Source organism: Ailuropoda melanoleuca, chromosome 5 (genome assembly GCF_002007445.2).
Source record: "Ailuropoda melanoleuca isolate Jingjing chromosome 5, ASM200744v2, whole genome shotgun sequence".
NCBI classification, from domain to species: domain Eukaryota; kingdom Metazoa; phylum Chordata; class Mammalia; order Carnivora; family Ursidae; genus Ailuropoda; species Ailuropoda melanoleuca.
This window is the reverse complement of record NC_048222.1, coordinates 31,991,775-32,004,777: the sequence shown is the minus strand read 5'-3', so window position 1 is coordinate 32,004,777 and position 13,003 is coordinate 31,991,775. Positions and strand designations below refer to the sequence as shown.

The following is a 13,003-nucleotide window of genomic DNA, read 5'->3' as shown; positions in this document are numbered from 1 at the left end:
TGAAGCTGCGAAGGAAATCCCTAATCTCAACGAGGTTATAATCACTGCTTGGTCAAAAAATAATAGGGGCGCCTGGGTGGCACGGCAGTTAAGCGTCTGCCTTCGGCTCAGCGTGTGATCCCGGCGTTGTGGGATCGAGCCCCATATCAGGCTCCTCCGTTATGAGCCTGCTTCTTCCTCTCCCACTCCTCCTGCTTGTGTTCCCTCTCTCGCTGGCTGTCTCTATCTCTGTCGCATAAATAAATAAAATCTTTAAAAAAAAAAAAAGTCCCACTGACCTTCCATGTGTTTCAGTAACCTGTTAGGTCTCCTGCTATCACTACTAATTCAACTCCTGGGCGCACCCAAAAGGATTTAAACCAGAGACTCAAGCAGGTATGTGCACACGCATGTTCACAGCGGTGTTATTCACAATACCCAAAAGGGGGAAGCAACCCAATTGTCCGTGGATGGATGACTGGATTAACAATACATATTATACACACACAAGGAATATTATTCAGTTTCAAAAGGAAGAAAATTCTGACACACGCTACAGCACGGATGAACCCTGAAGATATTATGCCAAGTGAAATAAGCCAGTAACATAAGGACATTGTATGATCCTACTTATTTGAAGTACTGGAAATATTCAAATTCACAGAGACAGAAAGTAGGATGGTGGTTGCTGGGGAAGGAAGGATTATTGTTTAATAGGTACAGAGCTTCAGGTTGGGAAGATGGAAAGAAGTCCTTGTGATGGGTGGTGGTGACGGCTATACAAGTATGAATGTATTTAATGGCATTGAAACTGTGCATTTGAAAATGGCTAAAACGGAACGTTTCATGTTATGTTTACTTACCACAACAAAAACCAACCACCACCCCAGCTTGAAAAAGTAGAGCAAACACAGGACTAGGAGTTCTAAGGTGCGAGTTCTAGTCTTCATTCTATTACCAGGCAGGGGTAATTCCCTTAACCTCTCAAAGCGCTACCTGGCCCACAGGTTTGTTAAGAAGAGCAGATGGGAAAGCCCAAGGATGCTCTGCAAGGACCACAGCTCCGTATCTGAACATGAGGCATTACCACGATCGGCCGTAAACCTGCCCAGAGGTGGAGGGAAGGCTAGGGCACAGCCATGCAGAGCAGGTGCCGCGGCGGTTACGGGGGAGAAGGGCCCAGAACATTCAGGACTTCCCTCACCTCCTGTACAAGTGGCTGCTGGAACAACGGAATGAGAGGATTTGTCCTTGGAATGTCAATGTGAATCTGAAAAAGAGAAGTCAGGTCTGAAAACACAAATGCCAGTTTGTTCCTTTGAGAAGTTATTTTCTTAGGAACTGGGAACCTGGGGAGTTAGAGTGAGAGCACATTTTATATTTAGAAAGAACTGACAGACACACCAAACAAGTCTACTGAAACCCACCTGTCCATTTGCAGTACGTTTCCATGAGAGCAATAGCTTATGGAAAGTGAGGAAACCTCCCCAAATAAACCACTCACATCGACTAGCAACAGACTTCACAACCTACGAGGATCAACCGCTTTTTCCTCTTGCTCTGGAGTCTGTTTCACTCTGGGCTGCCTCTTACTCAACAGGTACGATCAAAATGGGTCCCCCTCCTTCAGAATCTCACTCATCAACAGTTGCCGAGGACTGGAAGGGCTCAGGGAAGCTGGGGGCGCTGGCCTTCGGTAGCTGGCACTGAAAGTCCTCACTTCTGTCACCAAAGAGGTCACTACGGCTGGTTTCAGCTTCAGGATGTCTCAGTGCCCAGGCTAACGACCCCAAGGACTGTGTCGGCAGCGGCAGAAGCTGCTTTAGTTCCCGAGGCTTGCTGAGGACAGCTGCCAGCACCCGGTCTTTCCCCCCTCTCCCTTCATCCTCCCCTCCTCTTTCGGCAGGCTGTGGGGACCGCTAGGAGGATGATGGCACACTTCCTGCCGAGCCCGCTGGTAACTACTGCTCCAGCAGACAGACAGACAGACACAGACACTGAGAAGGCGCTGCAGCTGCCGGGAGGACAGACTAATGTCACACAGTCCAGAGGGACTGGACCACTCCTGGGCAAGCTCATCTTTCACTCTGTGCCCCGTGACCCTTACTATTTGCAGTCTGGGGACCAGTCGCATTGGCCCCATCTGAGAGTTTGCTCAAAGTGAAGGTCTCACCCTAGACCCACTGAATCAGAATCTGCGTTTTAAGTTCCTAGGTGATTGGTATGCACATTAAAGTTAGAAGAGCCCTGCCAGTGATTAGTGCCAAAAAAAAAAAAAATCTATTTAAAATGGCTAAAATCAGAGCTACTAATTAGAAAGAGGGGAAGCAGTTGTGGGAATAAATTTAATTCTTAACCAGCACACCAGCCTGAAGACACCAGGGCAGTACTCCCAGGAGACACATCTGAAGATCAGGACTAGAAACCGAACAAGGTGATGCACGTACCTGCCGGTAGGTATCCTGGTGATGTTCCTCATTTCGCGAGTCGTAATACTGCTCAATGAAGCCAAAATATTCCTCCCGCTTCCGCTGCAGAGTCAACTTCCTCCTCTCGGTGTTTGCTGGGAGATAGCCCTACAGACAGGACTGCTGGTCAGATGGGGACACACGGTGGTTGGATGAATCCTTAATTTTTTATTTTAGCCCGAGGAGTGGCTTGGATACTGTCGAAGGAGTGGAAGGACAACTGCCAAGAGGACAAGACTCATCCCTTCTTGGGTCTGGCCACCCAGTGCTTGCCCTCTCCTCCTTCAACGAGCCCCACACGTGGGCAGGGGAAGCCAGGCCCGCTTTCCCAGGGTTATTCATCCCCGCGGCCCGGCACTGCGTGTGGAGCACATTCCGCCGGCGAGCACTCCAGAGCTCCCGGAGTTGGCTCGGCAAAGCAACGAATGTAGGTCAACGGGAGGGCACTGGACCCAAGTCAGGGCCTCTGAGGGCTGCATGTGTGCAAGGTAATACGTCTGAGAATCCCAGCAATACAGCCACCTCGATGACACATCTCAGCGGCGTGCCGTGTAGGTCTGTGCCCAGTCACATAATCTTTCCCACGGTACCCGTCAGAACTCCCAGCTTAGGAAGCTGAATGGAATCTGTGACATAGCAGTGACGAGGCACAGACACAGAATTCCTGGTGGTGGCCTCTGCCTCGCCAAAGCTCCAGGCCAATTTCCCTTCTCAGCCCTGGTCTCGATCCCACTCTGTCCTTCCATCTCCTGCTCCCCCTCCATTCTCACCAAATCTACTCTGCATTGCATTGCCCTTCCTAGAAGTGGCCTAGGCAGTGATAACACGGTTGCGGGACTGGGAGGTGGGGGAGCATTCAGGAGAGAGGCCCTTCCTCTCGCAGACATTTATCTACTACGTCCCGCGACCAGTGCCTGGAGAGCAAGGACTGTTGCTATATTCATGTTGCACATGCCAGCTGGCATCACGCCTGGCAAACAGCAGGCCCTTAATCATGCCTTACTAGGAGAATGAATGGATGGGACCGGCTCAGGAAATCCTAGTGTCCTTAACCCAGGGGCTGGCCCAGTGCTCTGTCCTCAGTGAAAGCAGGACTAGTGCAGGCTTCTGAGGGAGGCCCACATCGCAGCCCTTCCCGGCCACAGACTGGCTTTCTACTGCTTTGGTTATTCCTACTGGAAAAGGAGGAAAGTCCAGGGAATGTGGGAGCTGGCCCAAACAAGTGCTGGGATCCCCAGCTCATTACCCTCTTTCTCCCTGGTGTGGAGAACGTGAGATTGTGACCATAGGGAAAGGCAGTGTTCTTCTATATGTGTGTGGGTAAGCTTGCAAGAGTGTGTTTCTTCACGCACAGAAATAAGAGGACAGTGCCACAGATCTGCCGTACCCAGTGGGACTGGAGAAGTCTATGCAGTAAGATGAATGTGCCCAGACTAACCTCGTCAGGTAAGAAGGGCTGTGTGAGGCTCACGCTTCTCTACACAGTGGGTAGAACTCACCGACAGGAGTCTCCAGGTTACAGGTCGAACCTCCCTGGGAACCCCTGGCCAGCTACACTTCCTCAGTTCATCTGCAAACAGATAACAGCTGTGTTGGGTTAGCTCTTCCCACCGAGGCCCTAACACAAAGCTCAGCCGGCGCCGCCTGACTCCTCCCACCATTCAGGAAAGACCACCACCACCAGCAGCAGCAGCGGCTACGACAAGCACAGGGAAAAAGCCCCAACAGCAGCCCCGAGCAGCCAAATGGCCAAGACACGGCCCCGCAGTGGTGATGCAGTCAGCTCGGAGATCAGACTGAGAGGGGAAAGGAAGGCCGGTGAGTGTGGATTTCAGTCAGAATTGCCTTGAGTAAGGGACACCAAAGCCAGAGTAGTTGCACTATGGTCTACGGGCCACAGAATCCAGTCCCCCCTAATTTGGTCCCTAATCTCTGGTAACGTACTCCTGACTTAATACCTGCATGTCACTGCAATGGGCACCAGGTCAGGAGATGCTGGAAAAGTAAAAGAAGGAATAAAGAGCAATAGCTTCCAGGTCTCTCTGTGAGAATTCCAGTCACCAAGAGCTCCTACCTTGCCCAGGGGCTCACGGGGACTCACCTAAGTCAGTGTTGTGGCTCGAGAGAAGCTGACGGAATTTTTCTAGGCGAGTTTTCTCCCGGACAGTCATCGGGGGTGCCCCAGACGCATTCTGGTCTGAGATGCGGGCAACCAGGGGGATGATGGGTCGGAGAGGGAGTGACTGCTGTTTGTGGAGTGGGTTCCTCAAGCATGTATCACCTGCGATAATGAAGGAGAGACCAGGCAGCGTGTGGAACACGGACTCGGAGGAGCCCTGCGCTGGCTGTTTGGTACTGGCCCCTCGGCCAGAGCCACGTCTGTGCCGTGGTTCAGGTGAAGGCACGCTGCCTGAAGGTACCCCCTGAGGGGCGGCTGGGGACACAAAGCCAGCTGCGCTCCAGACATCTGCCCAGAGGAAAGGCCATGTTTTAATCACATCCCAGCAAGGTGGCTTACGTGGCGACAGAGACTCCGGATACCATAGCAACATTGAGAACTTCTTTGCAACTCCAGAGGGAAATCAGATGTTTTCTTTCTACCTCAACTTAGAACATTCCTTGACACCTAATATTGACTCTGGGGGCAACAGAGGCTAAGGCAGTGTTTGCCTTCCCTTTCCCCATCAGAAAACACAGGAGAAATGACACAGGAAAGCACGAGTGACAAAAACAGGTGGCTGCGGGCCTGAAACCCCAGGCCCCACGCAGCGGCCCCATGGGCTGAGAGGATCAAAAGCCATGGCGCAACTCTAACTTGTTCTCGGCCCATCCATGGGCCCTGCACACCAGGCGAGAAGCTCTGGCCCGAGGCAATCCTGTTTACGGGGGTTCAAGTTTCTCTGTGCTCTCATGTTTCCCACCAAGAGGAACCAGCTTTTGATTCTGCTGGGATGTGACTAAAATAACAGGAACACAGACTTGAACAGAACCGTACGTCTGGTTCTAGACATTTCTAACCTGGATGGTAGGCAGAAGAGATGAGTGGTGCAGGACTGACATTTCTTGAGTTCTTACTATGTATAAGACATCAGGCTGGTCACATTTACCTAGGATCGCTCATCTGATTCTTACAACATCTGGCAGGGGTTCGGCACTCCTTTACGGATGAAGAAACGACAGCTCAGAGAGGTTAACAGTGATTTGCTAGTGAGACCTGAGATGCCACCTTAGGTCCGTCTGCCTCCAAAAACACTTATTTATTTTACTACCCCAAAGAAAACTCAGTTTTAAATTCTCACGGTCCTTGCACGGCTGTTTCATATTCTTCCACTGTCTGGGCATTAAAAAGCAGCAGTCACAACAAGAATTAAATGATGAACACTCCACAACCCGCACAACTAGAGGGCTGACGGAACTGACTGCCACAGGGTATTCGGCTGGGGTGTCACGTGGGGCCTAGAAAACATGCACCACACACCACAGAGTTGAGAGTGATGTATGCAGCTCTGACATCACAGATTAACAGATGCTCACAGGAGGGGACCTCATATGGGGAATGTTCTGGATGGTCCTGGCTGCACAAGCGTAGCACCTTCATTAGGGGCTGTGGCGGGGGCCTTCCTCACACTGGGACCCTTGGAGACCCTCAGTCACAGCACACAGACCCTTCCAAGAGCCTACAGCTATGGCCGCTCTGTCAGCTAACAGCGAACGCCATGTGGGCACGGCCCTGAACGTTCAAGCTGGGGCCCGAGTCAGTGATGGAAAGCGGCTGTGGAATACTTTAAAGGCATTACGGCCTAATTTTACGACCACGTGCTTATTCTGAAACTGTAGAAGTTGCTCCCTCAGAACACAAGTCAGGACACACTCCAGGGCTCTGCTGTTCGTCCCCTTCCTTTTCACCCTTTACCAGTCAGCGGTCCTAACTTTCACTGGAATGATGACACTTCCCTCTCCAGCTCAGAATAACTAGCTTCCATAAAACCCCTTAGGGCAATATTACACACAGCCATGGACACTTAGAAGAGTACATCACAGTCCCCAAACATCGGATAAAGCCACCATCACCTTGACCGTTTGCTGAACAAAAGAAACAGGAGGGGTTTCTCCTCGCGCCCCACCCAACCTGATGGGCAGGGAGCTGTGACACAGAGCCCTCAGGCACACGTTCTCCGGCCCTTGGGAACAGGAAAAAGTCAGCCCTATACTCGTGGCTGCTCCCCAGAGCTGAGGAGGCCAACCAGCAGTGTCAGACGTCTGTGGAATTCAGCCAGGACCAGCTTCACATACATTAGACAATATTCTTAAACCTGACCGCGTCTAAAGCAATGTGAAGCAACCAAACTGCAAAAGTTTGGGAGCGCGCCACAGGGAAAGGAAGAAGAGAAGGGCAGGCAACACTGGGTGTCAGGAACTGAAGCCCCAGGGAGCCATCGGGTGAGAGGAGCAAGGACAGACTATGACCCACGAGGTCACTGAAGGACGACAGGCTTGAGCTTTCACGTTTATCACCCAATGAAAGATCTGAGTGATGTCCTAAAGAAAAACTGTTTATTTAGAATACACTCTGCTAAAAAGGCTAACGCTATGGAGGGGAGCAGGATGGACTTACTGGAATTTCTGGACAGCTGAGCGTCACTGCTGGACTTTATGACCTTGTAGCTGGCAGGAACATCGGATGTTGTTGACTGGGAACGTTCTGGTTTCACCCTCAGCTTGCTGTGGTTTTCCAGGACTTGGGCTGCGGTTGCCAGAGCAACTTTTGAGTTTAGAGTTTGGAAAGAAGGTGAGGAAAAGTCCTCTTCCTCATCATCGCCAATGTCCCAAGCATCACTGGTATTCCGGGCAAACTCATGGAAACTGGAGGCCTTCTTATTCTTCAAAGGAACAGCGTTGACTTTGGACCGTTCTTTGATGAAGCTTTAAGAAAGGAGACATCATCACCAAGGAATGATCGGACACATCTGACCACCTTTCACTGGCGTAGCATTAACAGTATGCCCAACTACCTCATACGCAGTCTTCTCCTTTTTCAAACAAAAAAACACTCGTACCCTTTCCTCATCTACATGCATCTGGACCAACACTACGCTACAGAGACAGATGTAGTGAAGACCGCAATGCTCCCAGTATCCCACGTGCTCCTCCGTATTTCCCAGCCCCCTTGCACTTAGGTGAGGCCGGATGACTAGTCCCAGCCAATGGGCTGAGGAGAGAAGTGAGGTAATTACTGCCAAGTCAAAGCAGACAAGAATGGGTGTGAGTTCTCTCTATAAGCTTTCTTCTATCCTGGTGACTGGCAGGGAACCAGAGGGTGGCACTTCCCTCACCAGGGAAACAGAGTGGCTGTGTAGAGCGTGGCCTGCCCTCCTCTCCCACTCACCTCCACTTCGGACATGTAGCATGAGCAAGGAAGAAACCTTTGTTGTATCAATCCACTGAGATTCCAGAGTTAATCTCTCATGGCGACATAACCTAAACTATTGCTTAGAGTAGAACATAAACCACTGGCAGAGCCAGAGATAATTTTAGGTAGTCCATATGCAGCATTAAACACTGAGTTCCAGAATGAACGAGCTGTTCCTTTTTCATTCTGTGAAAGCCCTTCTGCTAGTCTAGAGAAGACGGTCTCATTTGGTGCTACTCAGTCTTTAGGACTATTTTTTAACAAAGAGAGGGCAGCCTCAACATATTTGCAAGCAACATCGGCTGGCTTAGAATTTTATTAATAAGATTGTTTTGAGATGCCTTGGTGGCTCAGTTAGCGTCTGCCTTTAGCTCAGGTCATGACCCCAGGGTCCTGGGACCGAGTTCCGCATCCGGCTCCTTGCTCAGCAGAGAGCCTGCTTCTCCCTCTGATTGCCGCTCCCCCTGCTTGTGTTCTCTCTCCCTCTGACAAATAAATAAATAAAATCTAAAAAAAAAAAAAAAAAAAAGATTGTTTTGTTTTTCACTGTGTTTGCTTTTTTAAAGTTACTTTCCATTTTTGGCATATGATAACTGGCTTTCTACTTCTAATTTACAGAAGTGATAAGGTTTACTTTAAAATATAAATCTGGGGGGCACCTGGGTGGCACAGCAGTTAAGCGTCTGCCTTCGGCTCAGGGCGTGATCCCAGCATTATGGGATCGAGCCCCATATCAGGCTCCTCTGCTATGAGCCTGCTTCTTCCTCTCCCATTCCTCCTGCTTGTGTTCCCTTTCTCGCTGGCTGTCTCTGTCTCTGTTGAATAAATAAATAAAATCTTTAAAAAATAAAATAAAATAAAATATAAATCTGGGGCGCCTGGCTGGCTCAGTTGGTAGGTCACGTGACTCTTCATCTCGGGGTTGTGAGTTCGAGCCCCACATTGGGTGTAGCGATTACTTAAAAATAAAATCCTTAAAAAAATAAAATAGGGTCACCTGGGTGGCTCAGTCGGTTACACATCTGCCTTCAGCCCAGGTCATGATCCCAGGGTCCTGGGATCGAGCCCCACATCAGGCTCCCTGCTCTACAAAGAGCCTGCTTCTCCCTCTCCCTCTGCTTGCTGCTCCCCCTTCTTGAGTGCTCCCCCTCTCTCTGTCAAATAAATAAAATCTTTTAGAAAAAGAAATAAATAATAATAAAATATAAATCTAATTGAATTTTTTAAAAAGTTCATTTTTAAAAATGCATTTGGTAAATAATAGTATAGACTGTGGCAAAAAAAAACTGTAAAGTTGGTACATGACTAAAGTTTGGGAAATACCAGATTAACTCACTGATGAAAGAGAGCCTAGTTCTGAGACTCATGCAGACCATTCCTACTTTCCTGACCTTTTCCTCTTTACGTCTCCCCATTAACGTCTGTGGTCCCTTATTCTGGATCCAGGGGACTATGTGGTTGGGAACATTTCTTCTTTTTTTAAAGGGTTTATTTATTTATTTGAGAGAGAGAGAGAGAGAAAGAAAGAGCCCAAGCGCGCGCGCGCGCGCACACACACACCCAGGTGCACATTGTGGGAGGGGCAGGAGGAGAGGGAGAGCCCGACTCAGGGCTCGATCTCATGACCCTGAGATCGTGACCTAAAACCAAGAGTTGGGTGCTGGTTGGGACACTTCTAACTCAGTCTTGTCTAACATCCCTCGAACCCCAAACTCGTATAAATTTACACCTGGGGACTGGAATGCACTGGAGTAAAGACATCGTTAAATGCCTCTGTTTCCTCCAGCAACGCACAGTGACTCTAGCAGGGAAACAAGGCTCTGCCAGAAGAGCAGAAGCTTCCCCATTTCCAGGAGCTGTTTCTTCCTTCGGGGCAGAGTGGGTGGTCTAATAACCCATCTCATCTCCCTAGAGGAGTCCAATGCTTATTCTGAAAGATAGGGTTACTAACATTAATGAACACAGTCTGATAACTCACAGCTCATTTGAACGTTCCTACTATTAGCATCAGAAAAGGAGTAAGATTTTACTGAGGCATTACTGTCAAACACTGGTCTCACACAGAGTAAAGGAAGAAAAGACATCACACAAAATACAGGAGAGAAAACTAGATTACATGATATAGCAGTTCAAATGTGATGGAAACAAAATACCATTTTCCACCTGCTCAGTTAGCAAAGATCTAAAGAGTGTTCTCCTCAGTGTTGACTAAGGTGCAGTGGGACCACCATCTGATACCGGGGGTGGGGGGGGATAATACTGTACAGCCTTCTGGAAAACATCTGGCAACATATATGCCATAAGCCCTAAAATAGTTCATAATCTCTGACCCTAACAAAATAACCGGAAGGTGAAAGAGGTTCTAAGGCAGTTTATCATGATGTTACTTATTTTGGTTAAAAATTGAAAACAACATAAACATCTAGAAATTGGAAATGATTAAATAAATTATAGTTCAGCCACCAGGCAAAATGTTACAATGCCACTGAAAAGCACATCTTACAGGTTATTTAATAACACTAGAAAATGATCTCAATAAAGTGAAAATTAGAATCAAAAAATATATTTTTATAATCTCTGTATTAAAAAAAAAAGTGGGCACCTGGATGGCTCAGTTGGTTAAGCATCTGCCTTCGGCTCAGGTCATGATCCCGGGGTCCTGGGATCGAGTCCCGTGTCAGACTCCCTGCTCAGCGGGGAGTCTGCTTCTCCCTCTGACATGCCTCCCCATGCTCTCTCTCTCTCATTCTCTCTCTCAAATAAATAAATAAAAATTTTTAAAAAGTATATGCATAGAAAAGGCCAGAAAGAAAATACATCAAAAATGTTAACAGTGCTTATCACCAGGCTGTGGAGTTATAAGTGATATTTGACTTCATTTTTATAGGTCTCTGAATTATTCATGTTTTCTACAGTGAGCGTATTATTTTTATTAACCAGTGGATAAGGTTGTTGGCTTTCAGCAATCCCCAAAGTGAGAGTACTTATAAACTTACCGAATGAACAATCAGAAATAAGCAAGAGCTCAAATCAAAGAAAATAAAACTGGGGCAACACGTTGTGAATATCTGCTGTCAAATATCCGTCTGTGAGCCAGAAGAGGCAGATAACTCTTCCGCAGATCTGGTGAGGCTGCATATTCTGGGCTCGTCACCATGCCCACTTCTCCTACGTCGAGGGGGACGTAGGACCCACTGCCTGCAGTACACACCTCAGAGGGTCCACTGTCAAGAACAAACAGGCAGGGGTGCCTGGGTGGCTCAGTCGGTGAAGCATCTGCCTTTGGCTCAGGTCATGATCCCAGGGTTCTGGGATCAAGCCCTGCCTCAGGTGGGCTCCCTCCTCAGTGGGGAACCTGCGTCTTCTCTCCCTCTGCCTTCCGCTTCCCCTGCTTATGCTCTCTTGTCAAACAAATAAATAAAATCTTTAAAAAAAAAAAAAGAACAAATAGGCAGGTGTGTAAGATCCGTCATCAGTAAAATACTGCATAGGAGTCCATGGCTATTGTTGTTCTCCTCTTTGGAGGCAACATTCACCTCAAGACTGCATGTGACGAGCCCAGCAGAGTGATGCGGAGTGCTCTGGACACCAAACAGTAGGTTCACTACGGTTTTTTTCTGTTGATGTTTCCTAAATACTGTCTCTCTCTTTTCTTTTCTTCTTTTTTTAAGATTTTATTTTATTTATTTGACAGAGAGAGACACAGCCAGAGAGAGAGGGAACATAAGCAGGGGGAGTGGGAGAGGAAGAAGCAGGCTCCCAGCGGAGCAGGTAGCCCGATGCAGGGCTCGATCCCAGGACTCCGGGATAACGTCCTGAGCTGAGGGCAGATGCTTAACGACTGAGCCACCCAGGCACCCCGTCTCTCTCTTTTCTTATTTTATATTTTTATTTGTTTATTTATGATTATTATTTTGAGAGAGAGAGAGCATGCACATGTGCCTGTGGGGGGTGTTGGGAGAGGGGCAGAGAGAATCTCAAGCAGACTCCGCATTGAGTGTGGGGCCCACCTGNTGCATTGAGTGCGGAGCCCACCTGGAGCTCGATCTCACAACCCTGAGGATCATGACCTGAGCCAGAATCAAGAGTCCGAGGCCTAACCAGCTGGGCCACCCAGGTGCCCCCCCCCCTTTTAAGTAGGCTCCATGCCCAACGTGGGGCTTGAACTCAGGACCCCGAGATCAAGGGTTGCATGCTCTACTGACTGAGCCAGCTGGGAGCCCATCCTAAATACTCTCTTGATATTTTGAGGATTTTTAAAATAAGCCATCAAATCAAGAAGCTGAATTTTAACTCTGGTGGAAGAATTGGCTGGATGCTGAATTAGCACTGGCAGAAGCACATTCACACCCTGGACCAGATTAAAACACGACACCGGGAGACAAGCCGACGCGGAGCTTTCTGCACAAATGCAAGAGGTACGTCATCCGAGTGGTGGGTACGTGAGGGTCTGTTATATTTTTCTTTACACCTTTTTATGCGTTTCAAGTATTTCATTTATGTTTTTTGGAGCAGATGAAGATTCAGTGTAAGTCAACTATTAAGATTAAGAACTGGAATTCCCTCAGATGAAGACTTTTGCAAATAGAAATTGGAAGAACATATTCCAACACACTAAAGAGCAAAGAAAGGAGGAAAGGCTGTCATTCCCTGCGACGGAAAAACGGGAGATTCAAAGCAGACCATTTTGAGGCTGCTGGAAAGCATTTTAGGGATACCTATTCCACAAACCCGAAGTTCAACCAACCAGTTAAAAAAGTCAGCTCTGTGCTCATCAAAGAGGCCTTCAAGGAGGAGGGGGTTCATACCCCCTAAAAAGGGGTAGGAGTCTGAGGACAGAAGGTTGGTAAGAACCACTCACAAAACCAAAGAGGCATATCAGAGTGAAAAGGCAACTGGGTTGCCACCGAGAGAAAGCAGAAAAATCTACAGACCAGCAACAATGGGGGGAAGATTTAAACCTGAAGCATTTCCATGTTTATTGATTCTATTCTCTCCAGAGAAGAGAATATAAATTTACATGTACCTAAAAGTTAATATGTATTGGCTATTTACTAGGTGCCAGGTTCTGTGCTGCTATATACACCCATTTTCTGATTAATGCTCATTCATAAGGCTATGAGGTACCATGATTATTATTATTATT

The 13,003-nt window shown here is 48.2% G+C and overlaps 1 protein-coding gene across 1 annotated transcript in view; it reads right to left on the bottom strand.

Moving 5' to 3' along the window:
* Positions 1 to 13,003, bottom strand: part of TBC1D22B (TBC1 domain family member 22B) — a 70,151-nt gene that overhangs the window by 34,981 nt on the left and 22,167 nt on the right. Inside the window, exons 3-7 of the mRNA XM_034661688.1 lie at positions 7,063 to 7,370; positions 4,549 to 4,728; positions 3,947 to 4,017; positions 2,427 to 2,555; positions 1,184 to 1,249 (exon numbers count right to left, since the gene is read on the bottom strand). Of these exons, the coding sequence (XP_034517579.1) occupies positions 1,184 to 1,249; positions 2,427 to 2,555; positions 3,947 to 4,017; positions 4,549 to 4,728; positions 7,063 to 7,370 (754 nt within the window). The remainder of the gene's footprint in view (positions 1 to 1,183; positions 1,250 to 2,426; positions 2,556 to 3,946; positions 4,018 to 4,548; positions 4,729 to 7,062; positions 7,371 to 13,003) is intronic.